This window comes from Zonotrichia albicollis, chromosome 5, assembly GCF_047830755.1.
Source record: "Zonotrichia albicollis isolate bZonAlb1 chromosome 5, bZonAlb1.hap1, whole genome shotgun sequence".
Classification (NCBI taxonomy): Eukaryota; Metazoa; Chordata; class Aves; order Passeriformes; family Passerellidae; genus Zonotrichia; species Zonotrichia albicollis.
Window position 1 is genome coordinate 20,753,681 of NC_133823.1, and position 23,726 is coordinate 20,777,406.

Genomic DNA, 23,726 nt, shown 5'->3' on the forward strand with positions numbered 1-23,726 from the left:
GTCTTCCTTTTTAATGCTGAAGTAGTTTTTCCAAGTGGTTGCTACACAATGAAAAGGCGTCAGTCTACACAAGCCATTTCTTCTCCCAAAATGAAAAACTGTATCAATAAAAGCCTGTCCACCTTTTGGATCCTTTGAAATACCTCCCTCTCAATTATCAGCGAAATATGCTGGAAAAAATTGAATCCGTTGGCTCAGCTGCAGCAGTAGTGAGCTGGGAAAGCAAAGTGCTTGGACTTACCATGGGCAGGAAATCCACCTACAGCCCTTTCCAAGAACATAACCAGCCAAATGTTGCTGTCATTTCGTTCTGCTGCACCCCAATACATAAAATCATGACAAAGTTCTTACAGCTTTTGGATGGGAACTGAAAACCTCCATTGTCTCTGTGATTTGCTCATGGACATAGAAGCTGTACCCTTTGGACCCTACACATTAAAACAACCTTTTATTTTTAGCCCCAAGACAAGGTCCATTATACAGAGATCTGTAGCAAGAACAGCTCTTGAAATAAATAGAAAAAGTTATTTATTTATTTATTGGAGGAAGCAAGAAGAGGTTCCCAATTTACAAATGCAGTCTGGCTTAAGAACAGTTTTGTTTTCCACTGGTTTGTCATTTTGAACATTACTCCAGAATCTGGTAGGTATTCCAGAAATACAAGTGATGAAAAGAGGATTTTGCTTTTAAGAGCCCAGGAAATAAAAAGGACCAAGTTCAACTCCTCCCACAGAGCCAACAGGACAGGATTGAGTGGAGAAGATGGGCAGAAAGTGCCACATATTTGCACACAGCATTTCAGTGCCACCGATGGATGCAGGCAAACGAATGATTCCTCCTGGTGAAATGAGCTGTTTCTGTCTTCCTACATGTATTTTCCCAAGTGTTGCAGACAGGGAGGCACAAATAATCTCAAGACTCTTCTGCTGACAGCTCTAATAATCTTATTTATTATATGACAAATCTCTTTTCCGCACCGAAATTGTTATGTCTTGATACCCTCTTCCTCTTTTGTGGTCTGGTGGCTGCCAAAATGAAACAACGGGATGAGAAATGACACTATCAAGATTTGTTAGGCCTCACTGTGGCTCTTTTCCCTCCGATTTCTCCTGATTCCTGAGGAACTCGGCAGTTGCAGAGGCGGAGGGGGCCATTTCAGGACAGGAAAATATTGCCTGAAGAAGCCTTGCTGCTAAGGAAAAAAACACTTGACCTCTTCTCCTAGGTGCTTCCCTTCTTTAAAAAAAAACATTCTGTGTATCAAATCTCATCCAAAGGCTGGGGGAAATGAAAGAAATACTTTGAAACAGCTTCAGGTGCCTTGCAACACCTGTTTCTGTGAGACATGAAGGACACAGGCCTCCTTTTGGCTCTTTGAGCTCTTTGGGCTTGGCTCTGCAGCACTGGGGATGAAGGGAGCTACAGCAACTCTATATATTGATGTTATTGCTAAGGAGGGATGCCACAAGATGCTATCCAAACTCTAAGGAAGCAATACATTTACAGAAATAACAAACCCTTGCAATCCACTGAGCTGTTTTAAAATCCTTATCAAAGTCTTCACAAAATAAAAGCCCAACCTATGAATACCAAATTAATTGTGCAGTTTAATCCTATCTACAATAAAAATAGGAGGACAATCCCAAAATACTTCTTGATTTGATTCCCAGGGGATTGGGTTGTGCTCAGGTCCCTCTGAAAGTGCCAGCCATGGGCTTTAATGGCTACACTGAGCCGCAGCTACAGCCAAGTCCTGATCTGAGCTGTGCCAGCCCCAGGTGAATGGCATCTCCTTGCCCTCAGGATGCCATCGCTGTGACCATGTTGGCTGCTCTGCTCTCCCCTCCCCTCTGTGCTCTGTCACAAAGTGGCCAGGTCCACAGCAAGCCTAGAATGCTGAGAGACAGCTTGGGACAGTACAGTTCCAAAAATAATCCCACTCCCACCACTGTGGGGGAAATACTACAAAATCTCCACACTGGATGCCACAGGCTCATTTCCAAACTGCGCCGCAGGCCTCAACCAACATCATCAGAAAAGGAACAACAAAATTCCCTCCTTCCAGCTAAAACCACCTCATGCTTTCTCTCCTGGGCTCTGGGAACAGAGGTGATGGCTGCACTGGGTGATGGCTACTGGGCGGAAGCACCTGTGCAGAGGCAATCCCATGCCACCTTTGGCCAGGACACAGAAAATCGATGCCACGTTGTTGCTGGAGGCCATCAAGAACCAGATGTTTTACTTCTCTTCTTCTGGATGTCCTCAACTCATGGTGTAAAGGAAGGGGGCGGGGGCAACATCTTTTATTTAAGCAACTTCCTTCTACCTCATATACATAATGAAAACTCCTGAAGGCTTTATGTGTTGATCAAACCAAACTGCAGCAGAAATACAAAGCATGGGGGTAACACAAAAAGGAGACTGAGTAAAAGAGGGAGGAAAAAAGGAACAAACCAAGGAAAGAGTCCCAGTCTTGTACCTGATGAGTAGCAAACTGTACAGTATATACATCTTCAACATGTATCATCCTCCCCAAAGAGCAAATAAAAAGAACTTGATAACACAGAAGGAGGAAAACAAAATATACACCCTGTATTGTATTTGCCACGGAGCAAGCGACATGTTTATATGCTAGTTTTCTCTATAACTTAATGCTGTGTGACAGCATTATTTTTCTTTTCTTTAAATTTACAAAACAAAATATCTATCGAGAAATAATCTAATCATATTGCTCTTCAATACACTTCTGTAGACAAGTAAGACTCGAAGTTATACTTCAGCAAACTGCAGCTATCGGGAGTCCATGAACAGCCACAAAAATCTGCCATTCAAGTCAGTCCTTGGAAGCATTACCATGTGCTGCTGTAATTCAGTATACAAAGATGCTATATATATATATATGTACCTCCCATGTACAGACAACACGTGGTGGAAGGCTTGTCATCACCGCTGAAGCTCAAGAGACTGGTTAACCTCATGTACAGCAGATTCGTTTCCACGTTCCATGCATCTTACATTGACTTCATGAAAATGAGGACACAAATAGGAAGAAAAGCAAAACTTTAGTCAAACACTGCTTTAGAAATGCTGCAGCAGAGGCCAATGTCCTTCAGTAATAGAAACCACTGAATTCCCCTTTTTATCTTTTCTTGGTTTTTTTACTCAAAATAAATCTCAGGGCTAGAGTACAAAGTGCAGGACCGACCCACTTGAGGAAGCAACTTTAAAAACCGTGTTACAACGGCACCATCCCATTCACCAACTGGACCTTCATCTCCTGAAGGCTGTTCATTATCTTCTTCTGGTGACCAACAAGTGTCACTCCCAGACGCCTCAAATCCCTGTGGGAGAAAGCAGACGTTGGTTCCATGGCACACGTCGCCGCGCACACCACGCGCCGCACGCGCTGCTGCTGCCAGTGCCTACCTGTTATCACTGACAGCTCCCAGAGCCAAGTTTAGTTGGCAGGTTTCATTTTCCCCATTTGTAAATTTTTTCTTTTTTTTTTTTTAATTTTTTTTATTTTTATGGCTGACAGCACCTCAGAGAGGTGATGTGATTTGAATGAGATCACCTCGCTGGCCAAGGAGAAAGGCCAGACAGCAAAGTGCCAGTATCATCTTTGGCCAAGGATTCTGCTAGGTGTGAAAAGTCCTATTTCCAAGAGGAAAGCCAGGTAAGAAAGCCCGTGTTGCTGTTTCCTCTTCTCATGGGAGAGGCTGGTATTTGATCTTGGATATGAGCAGTGAGGTCAATCCGTGCTTTCTTCCTCTTCAGATGAGGGAAAGCCAAAGAAACACAAATGGCAAAAGCCTCAAGTGCGGCCACCATCCTGATGACTCCTTAAAGTCAACAAGAATTAGCAAAGCAGCTCCCCTTTGTGTCTTTGCAAATCTTGCCATAAACCCACATTTGGTTTTGCTTTGGAGAGGTGAATTCTAGATGCCAAGGGCATTTGTGTTGATTCTGCCTACTGGGCTACCACTACAGGAAAGCTGCAAAATAAGGCAGTTAATGTAAAATGCAGGATCAGGAGGAAAGATTGTTTGTCATCAACTCCACCCTCCAAAATTCAGGTGTATAGATGAAGGTAATCACTTTCATGTGATTCACATGAATGGCATTAAGAGGCACCTCCAGGTTATACAGTTTATCCCATCCAAAGACAGGAGTGGGACAAATCATCTCCTGGAGATAGCACAGCAGGACCTTGGGTTATCAACGACACCTCTAAGCCAGGTAAAGCCATCAGTTATGGCAGAGTGTAATTGCAGAAATTTCTTACTGGGTAGAAAAGCATTAACAAAGAAATTGTAGGAATAAAAGCTCAGCAGAAGCATCAAGACAGTTGCATACATGTTTCCAGCCCAAGACACAGAAGCTCTTAGAGAAGCAGGTTGACCATAAGAGATTTGGTGTTTTGTCTGAAGACTTCCACTGATAGAAAAATATCAGTCCCGCACTTTCTACCTCCACACTGGAGTGAATTAAAGATGTTTCTAAGTTGTGCCTTGTGGTCCTGCTGAGACACTTGTGAATCCCCAAGCTGCTGACACCCTGTGTGCAACTCTTTAGGAGAAAGTTCTGCACCAAAAGCCACAGAGATGTGTCCTTGATCACGCAGCTGCTTTTTAAAACAACACTGCTGCATTCATGCAAAGGCTGGAAATCCCCAGCAACACCTGGGAGCCCAACCATCACCTGAGACACAACTGTAAACCTGGCCTACAGTTCACTGCAGGGCTGTGTGCTGGGCTGCAGGAGAGCACAGGGTGCGAGGAGCACCAAAACATTTTCACTCGAGCTACCCATGGAGGTGTGCCTCTCTCAGCAGCTTCACATTCTGGACAGAAACTCCTGTGCAAGTAACAACCAATCTTCCATGTTCACAAATTACACAGATGAACGCTACTTTGAATAAAAAGCAGTCTTGAGTGAAGGCTAATACATTAGCACATAAACTAGTTGGAGCCAAAAGCTACATCTGTACTTCTCCAAGGACTGTCATGTTTTCTGCCTTTTGATTTGGAAAATACCAAGTTTTTTGCTTCAGGCTAAACACATAATTTCATTATTTTACCCTTTTTCAGCAATGCTTCTTGATGATGCAAAGGGAAATCATAACGTAAGGGGCACAGAGCAAAGGAGGTCAATGAGACACATCAGCAGTGCTCCTTACCTGGCAGAGAAAAGGCTGCAGCACCTGCAAAAGGTGTCTACCTTCTCAGGGGGACATGCTTTCATTTCTGCCTCCACTGAATTGTGAAACTAGTTCAGCAAGCCATCTTAATAATGAAGGAAAATGAAGTAATGCTATTGTTACATGCAATTTATTTTATGTACACAGCACAGTTGGAAGTTCACACCAGAGATCAAAAAAAATAAAAAAAAAGAAACCAAAAAACAAACCAACCCCCAAAACCAACACAGTATAGGACCTGTTTTTTAAAAGAGACAACATCCATCTTTCCCCTGCTGAGTCCTGCTCTGCTGGCACTTTTTGAAAAATCAGCTTTTCTTTTTTCCAGGTATCTAAAGTGCAAGCTGAGCTCTTTTGAAAATCCAGTACCACGTATTTCACAGATGTATAATTTCTGACACTCTCGCACGTTATGCTAGAAAAAAACAGCCTCAGACTCAGAGAAAAGCATGCATGTCTTGGCCTTTCACACACAGCCCCATCAGTCCAATAAACCCCCCACCCAGTTCACTACACAGCCTTTTTTTCTCCCCATATTGAATCCCCTTAACTCAATATCCTTGAGGAGTGTCTCATTGATTTACAAAAGAGAAAGAAGAAAAAAGAGTTTCTGGTTTCAATACATTAACTGCTCACCAGGGATTCAGTCTTTTTTTTTTTTTTGAATATCAAATCCTCTCAAATGTGAAGCCACCAGCCAAAAGCATGGGGGACTCCTCAGAGAGGGGAAAAACACTTTTGTGGGGTCTTGCACCTCAGCAAAGATGAACCAGAAGACACAGTTCCTGAACCAGATGCTTGTCAAGTATAAAAATCAGCAGCTTTATTCAAAAGCCACCTTGCACATATCAAAGACAACTTTCTAAAAACTGCCTAGAGAATGCAGGAGCTTTAATTTTGATGTTTCAAGCATGATTTACAGCACGTTGCATTCTCCCATGCATCCAGTGCTGAAGCACCTAAAGTGGTGTAAGGCAGAAGACAAATTTGAACAGAACTGGGTGCACAAATCAGTTGGTTTGGGGACAAAAAATCCCCAACAGCTTCTGTGCTGAAGGGCTGCAAGAACAACTGCCTTTAAGCTCCAGTCCAGAGCTCCCTGGCTCCGGTTACTGCAGCCAAATGGACATTTCACTGGGCTCAGCTCTGGACAGGAGATGTGTGCAGACACCCTCTGGGGCTTTACAATAAAAATGTGCATTCCCTGCAGGAAAAGGCACAACTGAGACCTGTGGGCACAGGGTCCAGGCTGCTCCTTGGTGTGGAAGTGACCTGACCCCTGGTGTTGGGTTCTGAGTGTGCCTCTGCAGTGGAGACCTGTACACCCATGTGCTGGGTGCTCTCCCTGCTTCAAAATACTTGGCCTCCCCAGCCATGAGACAACTTTTACTCTTATTTTAGGGAGGAAGCTTATCTTTTCACTTCTTTCATTCATGTAGGACTGGACATTAAAGCAGGCAGGAATTTGAATCACTTGCCAACAAGGTATTAAAAGGCTTCCCTAAGTTGACTGAAAAGCTGTGAAAATAAAGGGGAAAATTGGTGTCAGCTCATCCCAAGCAGCCTGTGCACAGCTGCATGCATGCTGCTCTCTTACCACTGCCTTGCATGAAGCCCAGCTGCAACATGCCAGTGACAACACAGTATCCCCTTCCCTGCAATAGCCTCCATTTGCAAGGGTTGAATTCACAGTCTCCATGTTGTAAGAAATAGGTTTAAAACATTTTATTTACAAATAGAACTACTTATACACCATGGACCAGTTTGCCAAACACAGTGTAGACTAGGACTGGATTGCCACACAAAATACAACCCCCTCACCAGCCAGTTTAGTCATGCAAGCAAAAGGGCCACAGTCCTGAAAGATCTCCGAGGTCAGCAGCCGCCAGCCTACCACAGGAATTTTGTATTTCCTCTCCCATCCAGGGCAGATCTCACCACTCTTCTGCACGTGATGTAACTACTGTTGCCCATGCAGACTGGGACTACTCATGGAGTTAGTTGTCAGAATGAGGGGAAACAAGAAGAACCTCAAGGACCTTCAGACGATGCTAAAGAGAGAGGAATCTGCTTGCTAGGGACATTTGCATGAAATGAGGACTTAAAAAAATTTGTTTTAAGAGTTCATCTGCTCTTATTCATAATTCCCATTTTACTTGATTACAAGATGAGAATTTGTTTAGAAGCAGACACAGCATCAAAATCCCAGGACTGAGATTTTAGGTTAAGAATAAGCATCTGGAGCAGGTGAACTCTTAAATGTTCTTCATCCAGTATAACTTTTAATAAATAATTTATTTTATTTTAGAAGAAAAATATATACAATGCAAAGCAACACAACACATATTATTACAAATATTCAGAGCTCTTCATCTAATAACAAACAACAGGGTGTCCTGAGATTCAGTGAGTACAGATCTTTCAAAAGGTGAAAATATGTAGTCCACATCGTTAGTAATTGGTCCAGTCAAGGGTCAGACTGAAACTCATGTCATGGATCTATCTATTGTTGAGTATTGTCCTGGTAAAGTTATTCTTGCAGTGGATTGAAAGAGCTCCAGACACACTCAAAGTCACTAGGTGGTCCACAAGTTTAAAGAGCAGGTCTGGTCCACTGGAAAGGTTCCCTTCAAGTCTGATATCCAGTTGGAAAGAGAGGGTGGAGGGTGAGGCTCCACTTTTCACAAGGTGATTCATCCCTTTGCAAGAATTAGAGCTAAATGTAGAAATCACTCTTTGTTTGAACACATACATTTTCAGGTCTTTGCTTAAGCAGGCAGAGCTTAGGACTTGGGGTGACATCCATCCATCTTAGATTTTCAATCTTTTGCTTTCAGAAATTTGTCACTAATACTACTATTTTCTGGAATAAATGCATCAAGCCATCAGTTTGAAAGAATCAGAATGGTAATCAGGATTTTGCTTTTCATGCCAGGGGAGGGAGGTTTTTTTTTTAAAAAAAAGCTGAACATCAACTATCTCAACTAGGTCCTGTAAAGAAGCACAAGCTGGGCACCCACAATTACCAGTCCTGTCAGTGTCATGGCCAACTCCTCCTACAGCACTAGTAGGTTTTTTTCAGTAGATTTTAGAAATTCTTTACATTTATCATATGTTTTGTCCTGCTTCTTCTGACAGCAATTATCCATCTAATTTCCACATCTCTCTCTTGCACGGTTTGAATTTGGTAAAGATCATTTTGGATGGTATTTGAAGGCAACTTCTTAAGTTGTAAAGACTGATTTACTGATGTCATTTGGGGAAAGCAAGCTACTTTCAGATGTTCAGATCATCTTTTCACCCGATCCCCCCAAGTCCCAGCTCTGGAATATACAGAACAGTTGCCTCTATTAAAAATGACAAGGAACATTTAACCTGAATTCTCCCTTTGTAGAGTACAAAATGTTTTGTTGCTCCCTTTTACAGGGAGAAAAAAAATTAAAACCTCCAGAAAACCAACCCCTCTCCGTATATCAACCTTTAAAGAACTTTGCTTGTTCTAGTGTTTATTTTCTGCAGAACCCATGAGAGTCTCAGCTGAGCCCACCAGGAGCCATTTTTCTCCCTTACTTTATTTTTTAAGGGCAGTCTGCCAGTGTACATCAGACTGAATTCAGGACTTCATTACAAGACCCTTTTCCTCTTAAGCTGCTATGATGGTTTCTCTTTTTTCAACAGCTGAGAATCTGCTGTTTTTTCTTTTTTTTACTGTTTCTGAGAGGGATGAGAGAAGTTTTGATTTGGATGGCTACTTGGCCTTTGATTAATCTTCCACAGGTTTTCCAAAAATAGACCTGAGTGGGGTCAAGCCTTTTTGCCAAGCCACCTCTGCAATGCAAAGGGCTGACAGAGAAGAACCAAGCAGGCATCTCTGCAAGGATCTCTGTCCACAGGCAGCTGGGGTGGCCAGGGGGAATTTATCTGCTGACATGGATAGCTACCTGGAATAGGTTTCAACATTTTATCAGCTTCAACTGAGATGGAAGATGGATCCATGAAATGCCTCCTTCCAGTTTAAAAAAACACCAACAAACCCAAAATCTCCCCCAGGCTGCCAGGCATCAGGTCCTTCACACTGCTCTGCTGTTCTAAAAGCCCAGAAGAAAGCTGAGGCTGAGCAGCTCAGACATGTTGTCTCCACTGGGACCAGTGGGATGACATTTGTGCCAGAGAGGACATCCTGGGACATGGTGAGGGGCTTTGCAGCTGGTGAGAGTCAGAGCATCTCTGGCAGCTATAATCTTATTTAAAGCCTTTCAAACCAATTCGCCTTTCTGGCTAGAACTGTGCAGGTAATTGGTTTCTTGGTTCATTGCCAATCAGAAAAACCATTTTAAAGCACTTTTTGCATCACCAGAAAAGATTTTGGGGGGACATTTTTAAAATTTCCAGAATATTAAAGGGTAAACATAGAAAAATAGTTAAATTTTAATGTCAAATTAAGGATCTTACTTCATAATCTGAAATGTTGCACATTGGGAATTTGAAGGTAAGGAATATGTTTGTCAGCAGCATGGCATGCTAAGACAGTGTCGGAGGGATAGTAAGATCCCTCTTAAAGTTACACAAGTAAGTGTAAACTTACTTAGTAAACTTCTAATTTGCTGTTGAAAATACCCACTAATTTGGGTTTCAAGTCAACATTTTCTGTGACCCAAACAAAAGCATTTTACTTCTGAGCCTTTCATGTAGAGCTCTTCAAACCACAGAAAATTCTGAAGAGGAACATGGTAGAAGCCTAATTTTCTTCTTTGACATGACATAATTAAGCCAAACAGCAATAAATCTGTGATGGATTTTAGACAACCTGCATTTTCTACCAGAAGTTGCTCTCGTTATCAGATTGGGGTGGTACTGTGGAGAGGAATGCTCCAATGTTTTTCTTTTCCATATATTACTGCTTCATCCTATCCCCCTTTTCCCCATTCAGCCTCTGGCTAGCTATTTCTGCCACATGGGCTCTGACTAGCCTGGGGATGGATGCCCTCTTCCTTGGCCCATGTTTGTAGGTTATCAGTCTAAACTGTGAAGTCCTCGGAAGCCCAAGTAAAGTGACACAGAATTATAGGACAAGGCTGGGAAACAACATGTAAGGGTCCCAGGAGCTGTAAAGAGGATCCAGGTAAGAATCCATGTACCCTGATTCCCCAGACAGCTGCTGGAGAGGACTTCATCCCTAGCTCAGGGTTTTCATGTGAATGGCTGAGAAAAGACTGGATGAGTCCAGGTGTAAGGGGCAAATACTGATGGTATTGGTGGAGCAAATAACATCAGAGTGAGAGCAGAGAGGCTCCTGCACTTCCTCTGTGTGTGTAATGGAAAACTGAACTCCATGGGGATGCCACTGACCTGCCCCACACTCCTGTGCTGTGCAGCAAGCTCCACAGCAAGCACTGGGGCAGACAGGAGGAAATGCTGCAGTTCTGTGGAGTAGGGGAATTTTTCTTGGTTTATTCTTAATCCTCAGAAGCAATTCTGTATGTGCAGTGGCAATCTGCATGTGGTCAGAGGAGACACAACCTTCTCCAAAGCAGCAGAGTGCAATTCTTCCCATTCTGCCTTAATGCCTGCAGTAAGCTAAACTCGAATTAACCCAGCTAGAAAGGCAGGCTTGGAGGGGAGTTTGAGACAGCACAGGCAGCAGCAGGAAAGTACTGACACAATTTCACAAGCAAGGCAGGCAATTAAAGGTGCAGCATAGCAAATTAGCAGCCCTGAGGCATTTACCAAGTCATTTGAAGGCTGTTGCCTCAGCTGCAGTCACACTCACGTGCAAAAGCCACGGGCACATTCAGAAGAAAGGGTCTCGTTCAGGAAGCCTGTCCTCTAAAGCTGTGGGTTGCTGATGCTCTTGCACTGGCATCAGCTCTTACCTATTTTTGGTTATGCTGAGTAGCATTTCCACACCTTACTGGGCTTCACTGTTCACTTGCTTATATCCAGATCAGCCATGAATCCAGCTCATCTGCTGTGAAGCCAGGCTGTCTCAGCAGGGACCTATGCATTTACTGGTAGGGTAGAGGGTTTATTTTGTTGGTAATCCCAAATAATCAACTGCTAGTGTGTCAAGAGGATGGCCTGGCAATTACAGAAACTCATGCATTAATTTATTTCTGTGAGTAAAGGAAACAAAATACTGGCTGCCAATGTAGTAATTGTAAATTTTAGTCTTGCCTGCACTTGTTATCAATAGAGATGCTGTAAAGGAAACTGCTGACTGCAAACACAGGATAATGCTTTCCCTTTCTGCAGCCTCATCCTTACATATTCTTGGATGATTTCTCTTTCTCCTCCCTCCTCCCGTTGCAATTCCAAGAAATGAGGTGAAAATGATCTGGACACTACTCACTCTAGGGTCACCTGAGCCACTGCATCCATTGAGCTGTATCCATTCTCCATGAAGATCTCTGTGTACCGGCCCATTTTGATGGCTTCCAGCCACTCACCCACCGACCTGTAGGCACCACTCCCGACTGGACTGTGCTCCACCAACAGGTTTGACACTCTAAAGGTAAGCAAAAACAAAGAAGCAAACAAAATCAGTATTGAGAGATACAAGACATGACTCAAGTTGCTTGCATTTTTTATGGTGAAGATGATTCTCTTTCTCCATTTTCAGTGATTGCTGCATCCTAAATCCTCCTAGCAGGCTTGATCTGCAATGTATCAAACACAGCACTTCACCTGCAACCTCACCCATTCTTGCGTTAGCTCCTGCCATTTCCAGTCCTCACCACAAGCAGAAAGAGGAGGAGAGGAGTGGCATCCACCCCAGTTACCTCCTGGCCACAAGTAGGCTCCCCCAGTCACTCCTAATTCAAAGTCTTCGCTTTGATAACTCCTGCTTTGCTCTCTTCCTCCACCTTTAAAGCTCATAATTAACTTAAGGCAGCACAGAGCCTGGAAGCTGAAACCCAAATTACATTTCCCAGCAGCAGCATCGATGGCAGGCAGCTGTTCCCAGTCCAGGGAGCATTACACAGTCCAGGGGCTGCTCCTGCAGAATCCCTGGGAGGGGGGCTTGGATGGAGACAGCATCCAAGGAGCCTGCAGAGAGCAGCAACGCTCCAGCCACGCTCCAGCCTGCAAACAAGGCACACTCCTGCTCCCACACCCTCCCTCAGAGCCTGCCAGGCAACTGCTCCCTGCTCAGCTATGCCACGCACGGAAGAAGCATTCCAGGCAAATAATAACCCTTCACCACAGCTGGAGCACTGACACAGTACCTGGCACAAGCAGGGTCCACCACCCCACTAATGATGTGCAGAGAGCAGAGAGGCCTTGTCCAAGGTCAGCCAGGAAAGAAACCAGATCTGTTCCCTGCTTTGTAAAAGGGGACACACAGCTAACACAAGCCCTGAGCAAAGATTTTTACCAACAGGTAAAAAAAAACATTTTCCAGGTCAGCCTCTGATGGTGGCTATTACACTTAAAAGATTTTCAACTGGAAGGAGAGCTGGGATATTATATTATTATAGCACTTCAGGAATCTTCATATATTTTATGAGCACATTAGTATTATTTGTTTATTTAATAGCAATGCTGAAGGGTCTAATAAAATGTGAATACTTGCAGTACCAAGAATATAATGGCTTCCCATAACATTTTATACACATGAGAAATTCAAAACTCCTAAGTAATCATAATGAGAAGTGGATTTTCATCACTAATGTCAGGAGGTACCCAGTGATATCATAGCACACGCTGTAATGTAGAGAGTGACTTCCTCCCTTATTTGCATTAATGAGAATTTCCATAAAGAACATATTACATATATAAAAAAATCCTTTACAGCTGCTCTATATTGAAATTATGATTCATTTGGAATTACTATGGTCTGGGCACAGCAATCTATGAGAATAGAAGCACAGCCCCAAAGCCTGACTGTTCAGGTGCTTCATCCATATCAAAAATATCCACAGCAGCTCTGAAAAGGAGAGGTTTGGAATTGCATGGACCCATTCATGGAATAAAACATCAGCAAAGCGCTTAGCAGCTCAAGGAAATGGTTTCCTGCCTATTTTCCTCATCTGGCATAACAGTTTGGTATAAAAGAGTGCAGGAAACGCCATGTAACAGGCCTGGAAAATAACTGTTCTGAGTTGAAAAAAGAGAAACCTCACATATTTTATACTGTCATAAACCTTTTCCTGCAGGTTTGCTGGCACTGACATTACATCTAATTGCTAATAATTTCTTCTTCAGATGGTAAATGGCACATGTAAAATAGCCTGAGGAACCAAATCTAGCTTGTATTTAAAAATTAACAGAAATTTCACGTTTCTTCTCTTTCAGTGCACGAAATGCCATGCACAGGGCCATGCCACCAGAGGGATGCCCAGCTGCAGCAGGGAAGATGTGCCACATGCAGCTGTGCAAGGCTCACTTGGAAGGGGTGGGGACAAATGACCACAAGCTCACAGCAGTACATCTCTTTTGGCCCATACCACCAGTCTAACCTAATCTTATCTCCCTCATTCCTGTTTAAAGAAAACACATCTTTTTTTATCCCTTCTCTGAGGAGAAACTTTCCTGAAGGGCCTTTTCCATGGTTAATCTGGGGAACTCCACTGCCATCAGTGAAACAGCAATAATATATGTGTATATATATTTATATATATATTTATATATAACTTCTTTATGACCTTGAAAGGGACTGTGTGATTAGCAACACTGATGGCTCAGAAGTAAATGTGTGCTTACAGTGAAAATAGAAAAAGCCTCTCCAAGACTACTTAGCTCTTTCTTCCCAAGTGCAGCTTTATTTTTTGATTGTGTTTATCTTACTTGTAGCAGTGTAGCTATTCAGATTCATGTTTAAATACAAACTGGCTGTTCTATTCACTTCATGTGGCTTTAGCAAAGGGTTTGTGTACAGTACTTTGGTAACAGGAGACCTGCTCTTCCAATTACCACAACTCTCACGACTTGTACTGGTGGCTAGCATGCCTAGGAATAGTTGTGGAAGGATGTACCTGGACATCCATAAGCTTTGCACATCCTAAGAGTTTCCCCAAGAGGCACTTTTCATTTGTATTACCAAGATAAAGTCAACAGGCAGATAATTGGAGCAGTATTTACTATGTAGCTCGTGCACTCAAGCCTTGCCTTCTCTAACCTTGCAGTAGAGCACAGATAGTTTTGTCACAGACAAAGTACTGCTGAAACTCCTGTTTCTGAAAGACAGACCACTGTAATTTTCTTTGTGGTAGCAGCACTGCATTTGGGGTGAGTGAATTGCTCATTTGGCTGCAACAGAAAAAGTTGATACGAGTCAACTTCCCTGGACATAACAAAGCTGCAGGAACATTCCCCCAAGAACACACACTCAGGCTAAATAATCAGAGGGAATCCAGCCCTAGGGGTGGGTGTTCAGACAAGGAGCTTCCTCTGAGAAATGGTTCTGGGCTGAGTCTGTACCTGCTTGATGCATTAACCAAGGTCTTGAGGCTGCTGGGGTTCCGGATGAGCTTGTCCAACATGCTGACAATTTCGTCAAACTTGGGCCGGCTGTTGCGGTCCTTCTGCCAGCAGTCGAGCATCAGCTGGTAGAGAGCAGCGGGGCAGTCCATGGGACTTGGCAGGCGATAGCCTTCCTCCACGGCCTTAATCACCTGCAGGACACAAAACACAAGGCTCTTCTTCCCCTCATCTTTTGCCCAAATGCAAGCTGACTTCAACATAGAACTTTGGGATCAGCAATACGCTCACAAAAAATCCAGCCACCCCCCCAGCTCTGCACATGAGAGGCAAACTCAGTGTGCCCCTCTGTCTTTCGTATTTTCCATGGGATGTGTTGAATAACTTTATTTTTAGTCATTGCAAAATGAATCTAGATAGCCAAGGCACTGCTGCAACTGGGGGGCAGATTGCCTGGTTGCACTTGTTCAAAGCTCAGTTGTGGCCTCTATGTTATATACCAGGAAACTCCTGGAGCCTATGCTAAATCCATGAAAAAGAGCCTACAGGGCTTTCTGGCATCTTCTTGGAGTCAGTGATTTTGTTTATTCAGATGTTGGCTTCTTTTTAAATGAAAAGGCATGTGCTAGACCACAAATTTGTATTACAGTAATAAAAGTCTGACTGTATTTCAAAAGAGACTTTGAATCCTAATTGATGGATGGATTCAAGGCAGAGGCAGAACAACCATCTCATATATCATTCAATACTGTCTGGGTCTAGTAGTTTCTTAGTGTGGCCACATTTCTGCCAGGAATTTAAAATGTCAGCCCAAGAGTATGTAAATTAAAACCAGGGGAGTTGTTGCACTGATTTCAAATACAAACCATCTATGGTTTTATATCTAAAACAAGTGATATGCATGTGTGTTGCCTGCCCTCTTGAAAGACAGAAATTAATAAATGAGGGCAGAATTGAGGAAGGCAACTTGTTTTCCCCAGTTTGGGGCAGATCTGTGGCAGGGTTTTAAGCCCACAGCTCCCATTTTGAACCATTACAATTTTCAGGAGAATGCAGCTTGTGTTTCAAGCCACAAGGTTCTGTGTCTGTGCCAAGGGAGTCGTGGCAGCCCATCTTCACACCCTCCACTCCCAAGATTCCTTGATGAAAAGGAGCTGGAAGCAGGTATTTGCTATGACCACATGAAAACCACATGTGCTTCACTGTCCACTCCAAAGACTACCTTAAATGCCATTCACTCATTTCACAATTTGAAAATATCCTGTGTTGAAAAAAGAAGACTCTGTGATTAGCATGGGAATTGTTGTCGTGGTCTTTAGTGGCTAGATGAGTAGTACAGGATGAGCTGTGTCAGGCTAGCACTGCATTTCAGAAGGCTTCAAAATTCAAAATGGATTGGTTTTAAATTGTCCGCCTCCATCAAAGAGCATTTTTCTAAGTGTAAGAGTCGCAGGAATGAGCCAGACTGACTGAGCAGCAGTAGTGGGAACCTCAAACTCTCTGAGGATGTACATAGCAGAGAAGCAGTTAGGTGAGGCTTCACCACCTCCTCCAAGGGTAAAAAGCACAGCAGAAGATCCGGGCCACAACATGTGCAGTCCTTTTCTGCCCATCTGAGATTTTATCCTTCAGTGGAGCAGTTGTACCACTCTCCACCCAACCTACACTTGCAAGGAGATCTCTTCTATGGCCTGGCTGCTGCTCCCAGCTCCACCACATTGTGCTATTTATACTCTCTGTTCTTCACACCATGCTTTTCAGTTGGACCCTGATTCCAAATTTGCAGCTGCCCTATAAAGAAAAAAAGCTTCAGTGTGGCACAGCCATGAGAATGCTATTTGCTGTGTCCACGTCTGTATTTATAACAATAAAGGGTCATCCTCCAACTGCAGCAGAAAGAAAATAGTAGCAAGACGGAGCAGACCATCTGGCACCAGATCAGAATATCTGAACTATATCTGCAGTGGGGTTATGCGTGCTGGATATTCCTGGCAGTAACATCACAATCAATAGCGTTAACTCAATTTACAGGATGTCATCCGTGCTGGTGATACAATGTAAATGGTATCAAAATGCTGCAAGAAGCTAGGATGCTGAAATAGACTCTTGCATCTGAAGGTGCCTTCAGGCCTCTAGCAGCAAGAGGAGCAAAAAAAAAAAAAAAAGAAACAAGAAAGACTGAGTCACTTGCAGCCACCACAGTGATTAGAAAATAAGAAAACAGGACATTTGCTGTTCCATTCATTGGTGTGCTTACTGATTTGTAACACTTGAGGGTTTAGAATTTGCACCTAAGGAGGCACTTTTGTCTCTCTTCCTCTTCTGGACAAGCACTATTCAGACTGGGGTGACTGAACTGGATGTTTAGGAGAGGACAATTTGGGATAGTCTATTCCAGTAAAGCAAAGCAACACTCAGTGGTGTTTTCATAGATTCACCAGTCTGAACACTAAAAATCAACCACTGTGGTTATTTAGCTTATCAACCTGTGCAACACAGGCCACAATATTCCTCTGCATAATTTCTGCATCAAAGCCTTATCTTGTGGTCAAGCCAAAGCATATTTTTAGAGGGCCATCCAGAAACTAGCATGACTTTAAAATGTAATTTGTAGCCTTAAAACATTTTCTGCCCTTTTACACTTCACCTCCTTTAAAGCAAGCCATCTGTAACAGGGTGAGAATAATTTTGCTCATCATCAGTTGTGCTTGAAAATTATGTGCTTTAATTACAAGCCATACAACAAGAAACTCTTGTGCAACAGAGTCCAGAATTTATGTGACCCCTTTTTTCTCTGCACAAAAGCCAGTGCTGTATCTAACACCACTGACTCTTCTGTCAACACAAGGAGGAAAGAAGAGGAGGCCTTCAGGAGCTGACGGAGGAAGAATTGCACGAGAAATATGGGACAGCACTGAATTAAGTTCCTATGCCACCACCATCCAGGCACTTACCATCTGCCAAAGGGCAGAGGCAAGTAACAGAGAAGTTACACGAGCAAAGCCTAAGCAGGAACTGATGCTCATAAACATCTCAGTAATCCTTTGTTTTCTGCTTTCATTCCAGGCAAGTCTGTACCCCACAGAACATGGAGGCATTTGGGCTTTCTGGAACAGTTCTGTAAAGTGTGGATGCTCACAGTGCTGTGATTCAGACAAGGGACTCCCCTGGCCACAGACCATTACCTCCCTGGCACCAGCCTCAATCTTAGCCTGGCATTTACGGAACAACATCTGTGCTGTGCCAGTACATCAGCATTAAAGATAGTTACAGCGCTCAGTGTGAGTGCAAAAGCTTGGCTCTCAACTCCTGCATTCTCTGCACACACTATGGCAGCAAGTCTCTATATTTGATTAAGATAAATCCCTGTGTAGGTACATGCTGCTTTACTGAACTTCTTGCAAATGTGACAGGCTCAGCAATGCAGGAGCAGTGGGGCATTCATGCCAAACACTGTGTTCAGGTCCTTGGCAAGGAGCATGGCGTGACCATCTCAAAGGTACCACTCGTTTCCACGCCTGGACTCAAAGTGAGATGAGACAGCAGCTCAGTGTGACAGGTAGTAACATCCGCTGATGGCAAAGGCTTGCTAACAAAACTCAGGGAGAGCAGAACGCTCAGCCAGAGCTCTTGCTGCCAGTGAAACAGAAGAAAATTGCTGGAATAGGAACACTGTTCAAAAAAGCAGAAAGGATGAAACACCAAGTGTTGTGCCCAGAGGAAACCCATCCAGCAGCAGGATCTCCACAGGTAGCAGGGCTGCCCCACACGCCCCGTTGGTGAATCCGACCTCACAACTAGCTGGCATTCTCAGAGACCTTTGCAAATCATAGTTCTCAGAGATGTGAAGAGGAAGGAAGGACCTAGAAAATCTGGCTACCCCAGGCTTAAATGTTTTCAGCCTTAGACAAAGACAGATGTTGATGGTGAGCTCAGGGTAGAATGCAGCCCTGCAGTAGGATCAAAAGATCCTTACCCAGGCTGGGACTGGAGCTGCAGTCAGGTGGGAGAGAGTATTCCCAGGCATCTGTTTGGAAGTGCTTCAGAGGGTGGCCTCGAGGTCAGAGACTCAAGGGGGCACTGGAACCCAGGAGCAAGGGGACACAACTCAAAGGAGACTACAAATGAATGAGAGCTGTGCAAGCACAGACTTACAAGATGTTCACAACTGGAGCAAAACTATTCTCTTGAGATCAGCAATGCAAGAATGACCAAGACTCTTGGAACTCTGTGGACTGCTGTCACTAGATCAAATCACCCAGCTTTCCTGCCGGGAAAAAAAGCCCTCACCATGACTCTCTTGGGTTTCTGCTTTACGTGGCTGCAGGGGTTTGAACACACAACTGAAATGCTGCCAGTTTATCAGCATCTATCCCCTGGCAGGCCTTTGTCATTAAGCAGAGGAGGGACAGGCTCCAGCTCTAACAGCATTAGTGAAGCTCCAGCGGGCTGCTGGGGGAAGCAGGCTTGCCTCTGTGCAGACACATTTCCCTCTGCACGCAGCCTGTTCTGGGCTGCTGCAAAAAAACCAGCATCAAAGGGGAGGGAGGATCATTTCTGTCTGGCATGGGGCAGCAAAGCCATTCTTACAGCAGCTCTCCTCCTCCAGTCCCCATTCTGCCTCTCCGACAGCAGAACAAGTGCTGGGCCCCCAAAGTCCCATCACACAGCGGCTCTGGCACGTGCTTACATCTTGGTTTGTCATCTCCCAGTAAGGCCTCTCGCCGTAGGACATCACCTCCCACATCACGATGCCGTAGCTCCAGACGTCGCTGGCAGATGTGAATTTGCGGAAGGCGATCGCTTCAGGCGCTGTCCATCGAATGGGGATCTTCCCTCCCTAAATGGAAAAGAAATGGAGAAAAATCCCCAAAAAACAGATTGCAGAGGAGGGCAGAGAACACACGAAAAAAGTCGAAACAGCTCTTCTCAGAGCACCAAGGGATGTTATTTTCTCTCTGGAAAGAGACATCGAATTTTAAAGTAAATCTGTTTGACAGCATGGGGCCCCTTTCCACATTATCTCAGCCCATAAGCATTTGTAGGCTGCCTACTAATTGGCTGTCCTGAAGGTTTGTTGTTTGAATGTTGTTTGAATGCTGGGACATGTATAGGATCAACATCTCAATTATGTTGCACGGGTTGGTAAGGGAATACAGTTCCTCCATTTCTGAGAGTGAGCGGGGGAGGAACAGACAGTTCTGAGGCTGAGGAAGACTTTGATCTAACGAGGGCTTCATGCAAATTGCTGCGGAAGTAATTCCCTTTTTTTCTTTTTTCTTTTTTTTAATGCAGCCCTGGTCCTGCAGAGAGATTTGTGTAGCAGGCACAGAAATCTGTGTGCGCAAAGACCAGCCGGCTTAGCCTCTGCTCTGGGACTCAAAATGATGCCACAGCTGTCAAATGTGCTTTGCTGTTTCCTTTTCTCCTCTCTATCATTTTAGAAATCAAACTTCAGATCAGCTCTGAGAAGGGAAAGGGGAGGGAAAGGAGAGTCTGGATTAAGGAATACTTTTCTCATTGGGTTTAAAGAGCTGTCTCTCTTGATTTATATTAAAAAATATTTTCCTGTGAAGTCCCTTCCTCTACGTGTTGAGCTAAATATTGGAAGGTCTCCCTGAATGCCCCCTAACAGTGTTTGTTACTGGAAAAAGACAGGATTTGGAACACGTTTTCAAAGCAACTTTTTAAAAGTCTCTTCTTCCCATAATTACTTATTCACAAGCTCAGCAGCGCATGCCTTAAGTGAAGGGCCAGATTCTCAGCAGTGCCAATTAGCACATGGCAGCACATGGGAGCCACAGCAGGGCTGGCCAAGAGCCCTTCAGCCTGCAGGGGAGTGCCAGTCCAGCTGTGCACTGGCTCCCATCATGGGGCCAGGACTGACAAAAGCTGGAAGGCCTTTCCAAGATGTCCACAGGAACAGGGAACACGACTCAAGAGAGCTCCCACCACCCTCAAAACAATACCCTTGGAAAAACACAGTAATAAGACATGCCCAAGGAATGCCAATCACTGCCATTAATATTGGAGGCTCTCTCCAAGTCTGTGCTGTTGAAGGTGGGTCCTGCCCACCCTCTCTCTCCAGTGCCAGTGCCCTGTGGGCAGAGCAGCTTTTCCAACTGAGGTTGGAAAAGCTCTTTCTTGGGTTGGGAGAAATTACTCTCAACCAGATAATGCTGAGGGCAGTGTGCATTATTTGCAGTGGGCATACATTACACAATAATGTTTAAAAAGGGTCAAATTATTCAGAAGACCATGGCTTACATCACAGGATAGGTGCCTGAGCAAAGCAATTGCTCTTTCTTCCCTGTGGTATTCACCAAAGAGGACAGAATAGAGCTTGGAAGCATGGCAACTTTGCGAAGTTTGCTACTTGACTCGTTTGCTACCCTGTACTCGTGTAACTGATTAGTTAAACTCTGTGTTATTTAAACTCTGTGTTATATAAACCCCCACTATAAATTAAAGGCATTTGCAAAATTAATGTGGTGACAATTAACTGTTATCACCTGATCTAACCCTCTTGCTCAGTTTAGAGGCTCTGGATTCGTAGAAACTCTTTGCTAGAGAGCCTGAACAGCAAAATGTGGCAAGAAATAAGTTTCTCTTGAGCTCAATCAGTTTGGTATCCCCATAACTGACCCTGGTTGTGTACGCTGCTTCAGGGTCATCCTCCAGGACTCTGGAGAGACCAAAGTCTGACACCTTGCAGACCAAGTTGCTGTTGATCAGGATGTTCCTGGCAGCCAGATCTCTGTGCACGTAGCCCATGTCAGACAGGTACTTCATCCCGGAGGCGATGCCTCGCAGCATCCCGACCAGCTGGATGACAGTGAACTGCCCATCATTCTTCTGCAAAAGGAAGGAGACTTTTGATGAGCTGAGAGCCTCTGCACCCTCAGCATTGTGTGTGCAGGAATAAAAATGCAAAGGCAAGTCTCCAAGGAAGGATACCAGGAAAATTAATAATTCATTACTCTCATGCTCTGACCATGAAGCTTTTCTAAGTTTCACTGTTTAGATTAAGATCTCTAGAGACAAAGCTAAGGAAATGTAGTTCTTTTAACTTGAGATCAAGGAATGAGCTGCATCTACGGGTGGCTGATAGAGAGACTGTGACTGGAGCAAACACATATGTACAAGGAGTATAACGGCACCAGGCTGGGCTGTTTCTCAGTCAGGAAACTGAATGGCACCAAGTTGCATGGAAGTGCTACCTACAGGGGTTCATGAACACTTGAGGGGGTAGGAGCTCTTCCCCACATTGCATTTCTACCCACTTCCCTCACTCTCCCTTCTGCAGCTCTTACATTTCATGGAAAAACTCTAACAAGTCTGGGGTTTGCTATGCTGCAGTACGGGTCTGCTCCTGAACCACACCACATTTTCCAGGCTAAGGTAATACCTTCCACTGCCTTCTAAAATAAATGTAATATCCTCCAATTTATTCTTACCTGTTTTATCATTGCATGCCCCAGGTCCTTCATGATGCTGTGTAAGTGCAGATCAAAGAGACAACTGAGCTACTCCTGCTCCTGGACAGCACCAACACCCACAAAACATTTTCATTGATATGAACCATCTACAAAGAACCCAAAACAAGTCCCCAGGTCCCCCTGGAAAAAGGATCTAAGAAATACCTTTAAAAATGTATCCAGAGAGCCATTCTCCATGTATTCAGTCACTATCATTACTGGTTTGCCTAGAATAAAAAAGTGCATGAGTTTGTTAGGAATTTATCTAAAAAACATGAGCAATAAAAAAGTCTTTTAATTGTGTCTCTCCATCTGGATATACAGCCATGCAACAGTAAATCTACACCAAGACACTGCTGTCCCCGCAGGATGACAGGAGTTGTTCCCGGAATATATAGAGAAGTAGGGAAATTGAGGAGGAGTGGATTAAAAACCAATACAATATTATGGGTGGGGTACCAAGCCCTAGACTGTTTAGATGATGATTGAGAAGGATGCTGTAAGCTGAAGCCAGGCAGTTCTTGTCTCCACCAACAAGCTGAAAGCTTGCAGAGGCCAAAATGCACACAGCAAAGTCTTTGGATCCTTCCCTCAAGCTTCAACACCCTGAAGTAACAGCAGGAGCCCAAAAAGAGCAACAAGGATGATCTGAAGCTTGGGCTTGGTAACCATCAAAACTGAGACTAGGAAAGGATGAGATTGCATTCCTTGGAATTCAAGTGACTATCCTTGCAAACACATCTGGAAGTAAGAGAAGGAATATTTACACTGCAGAACAAAAGCTCATTAAGTGTGGAATGAGTGCAAGTGGAAATCAAAGTAAAAGTTCTTAACAAAAGACCTGGTGTCCTATTGTTGACAGGAATAATAATGTTTTTCCAAATCTGTTTGATTAATTTTCATGCCCGAATCATTTTAATGGTAATTATATATAGTTTTTGCTCAGTTTTTAAATCTAATTTCTCGCTAGCTTGCCACAATGGCGTAGCAATAATTAATGTGGTGTGCTCCAGCCCTTGTAAATTCAATGAAATCTTATAAGAACATGTAAATTATTTTTTATTTAAATCAATTTCCATTAGCTAGCACAAAGCACAGACAAAAGAGAAGCTGTCAGTTATTTGTAAAGTGCATTATAAATGTCTTTTATAGAAATGATCAACAAGAGCTGCTATGTGTCATAACATGCACATGAAGGTAAATACTAAAAATCAGCACGTCCTACCCTTTAGATAGATCTTAATTTTCCCATTTTTGATTTCCTTAACTGTTTTGCCTAATTTACTGCTTAATTATGTGCATAACAAAGGTAATTGTGAACTTGTCAATCAAAATACTCATTGCTGTGCAAACATTACCTTTGCAGCAGGAAGGACCTGTGTTGCTACAATTCTTTTACGTTACTCTCACAATTGCTGCCCAAGCTTGAAACTCACCCAAAATATGACTTTTGATATGAGAAATGCACCTTGGGACCATGAAAATTATTGCTGAATAATCCCAAATGAAAGATGGGCCCCACCTTTAGGGATGGCAGCCATCTGTCTACACACAGCATGGGCTGAACGTAGGAGGGAGGAGAGATCTCAGGGGCCATTGCTATTGGATGGCAAACATGTCAGTGGCTT

General features: G+C 43.7%; 1 protein-coding gene across 17 annotated transcripts in view; it reads right to left on the minus strand.

Annotated features, from left to right (window-relative positions):
• Positions 1-505: 505 nt before the first annotated feature.
• Positions 506-23,726, minus strand: part of EPHA5 (EPH receptor A5) — a 195,789-nt gene continuing 172,568 nt past the window's right edge. For 9 of the 17 annotated variants that reach the window (XM_005484643.4, XM_005484639.4, XM_005484642.4 and 6 more), the window contains 6 exons: positions 22,264-22,325; positions 21,266-21,475; positions 19,311-19,460; positions 14,621-14,814; positions 11,550-11,705; positions 506-3,341 (listed from right to left, as the gene is read on the minus strand). In XM_005484643.4, the coding sequence (XP_005484700.2) occupies positions 3,236-3,341; positions 11,550-11,705; positions 14,621-14,814; positions 19,311-19,460; positions 21,266-21,475; positions 22,264-22,325 (878 nt within the window). In that variant the 3' untranslated portion in view covers positions 506-3,235. Of the gene's footprint in view, positions 3,342-5,824; positions 7,917-11,545; positions 11,706-14,620; positions 14,815-19,310; positions 19,461-21,265; positions 21,476-22,263; positions 22,326-23,726 lie in introns of those variants that run through there. The other 8 variants (XM_074540967.1, XM_026791988.2, XM_026791989.2 and 5 more) reach the window with 3 other exon arrangements.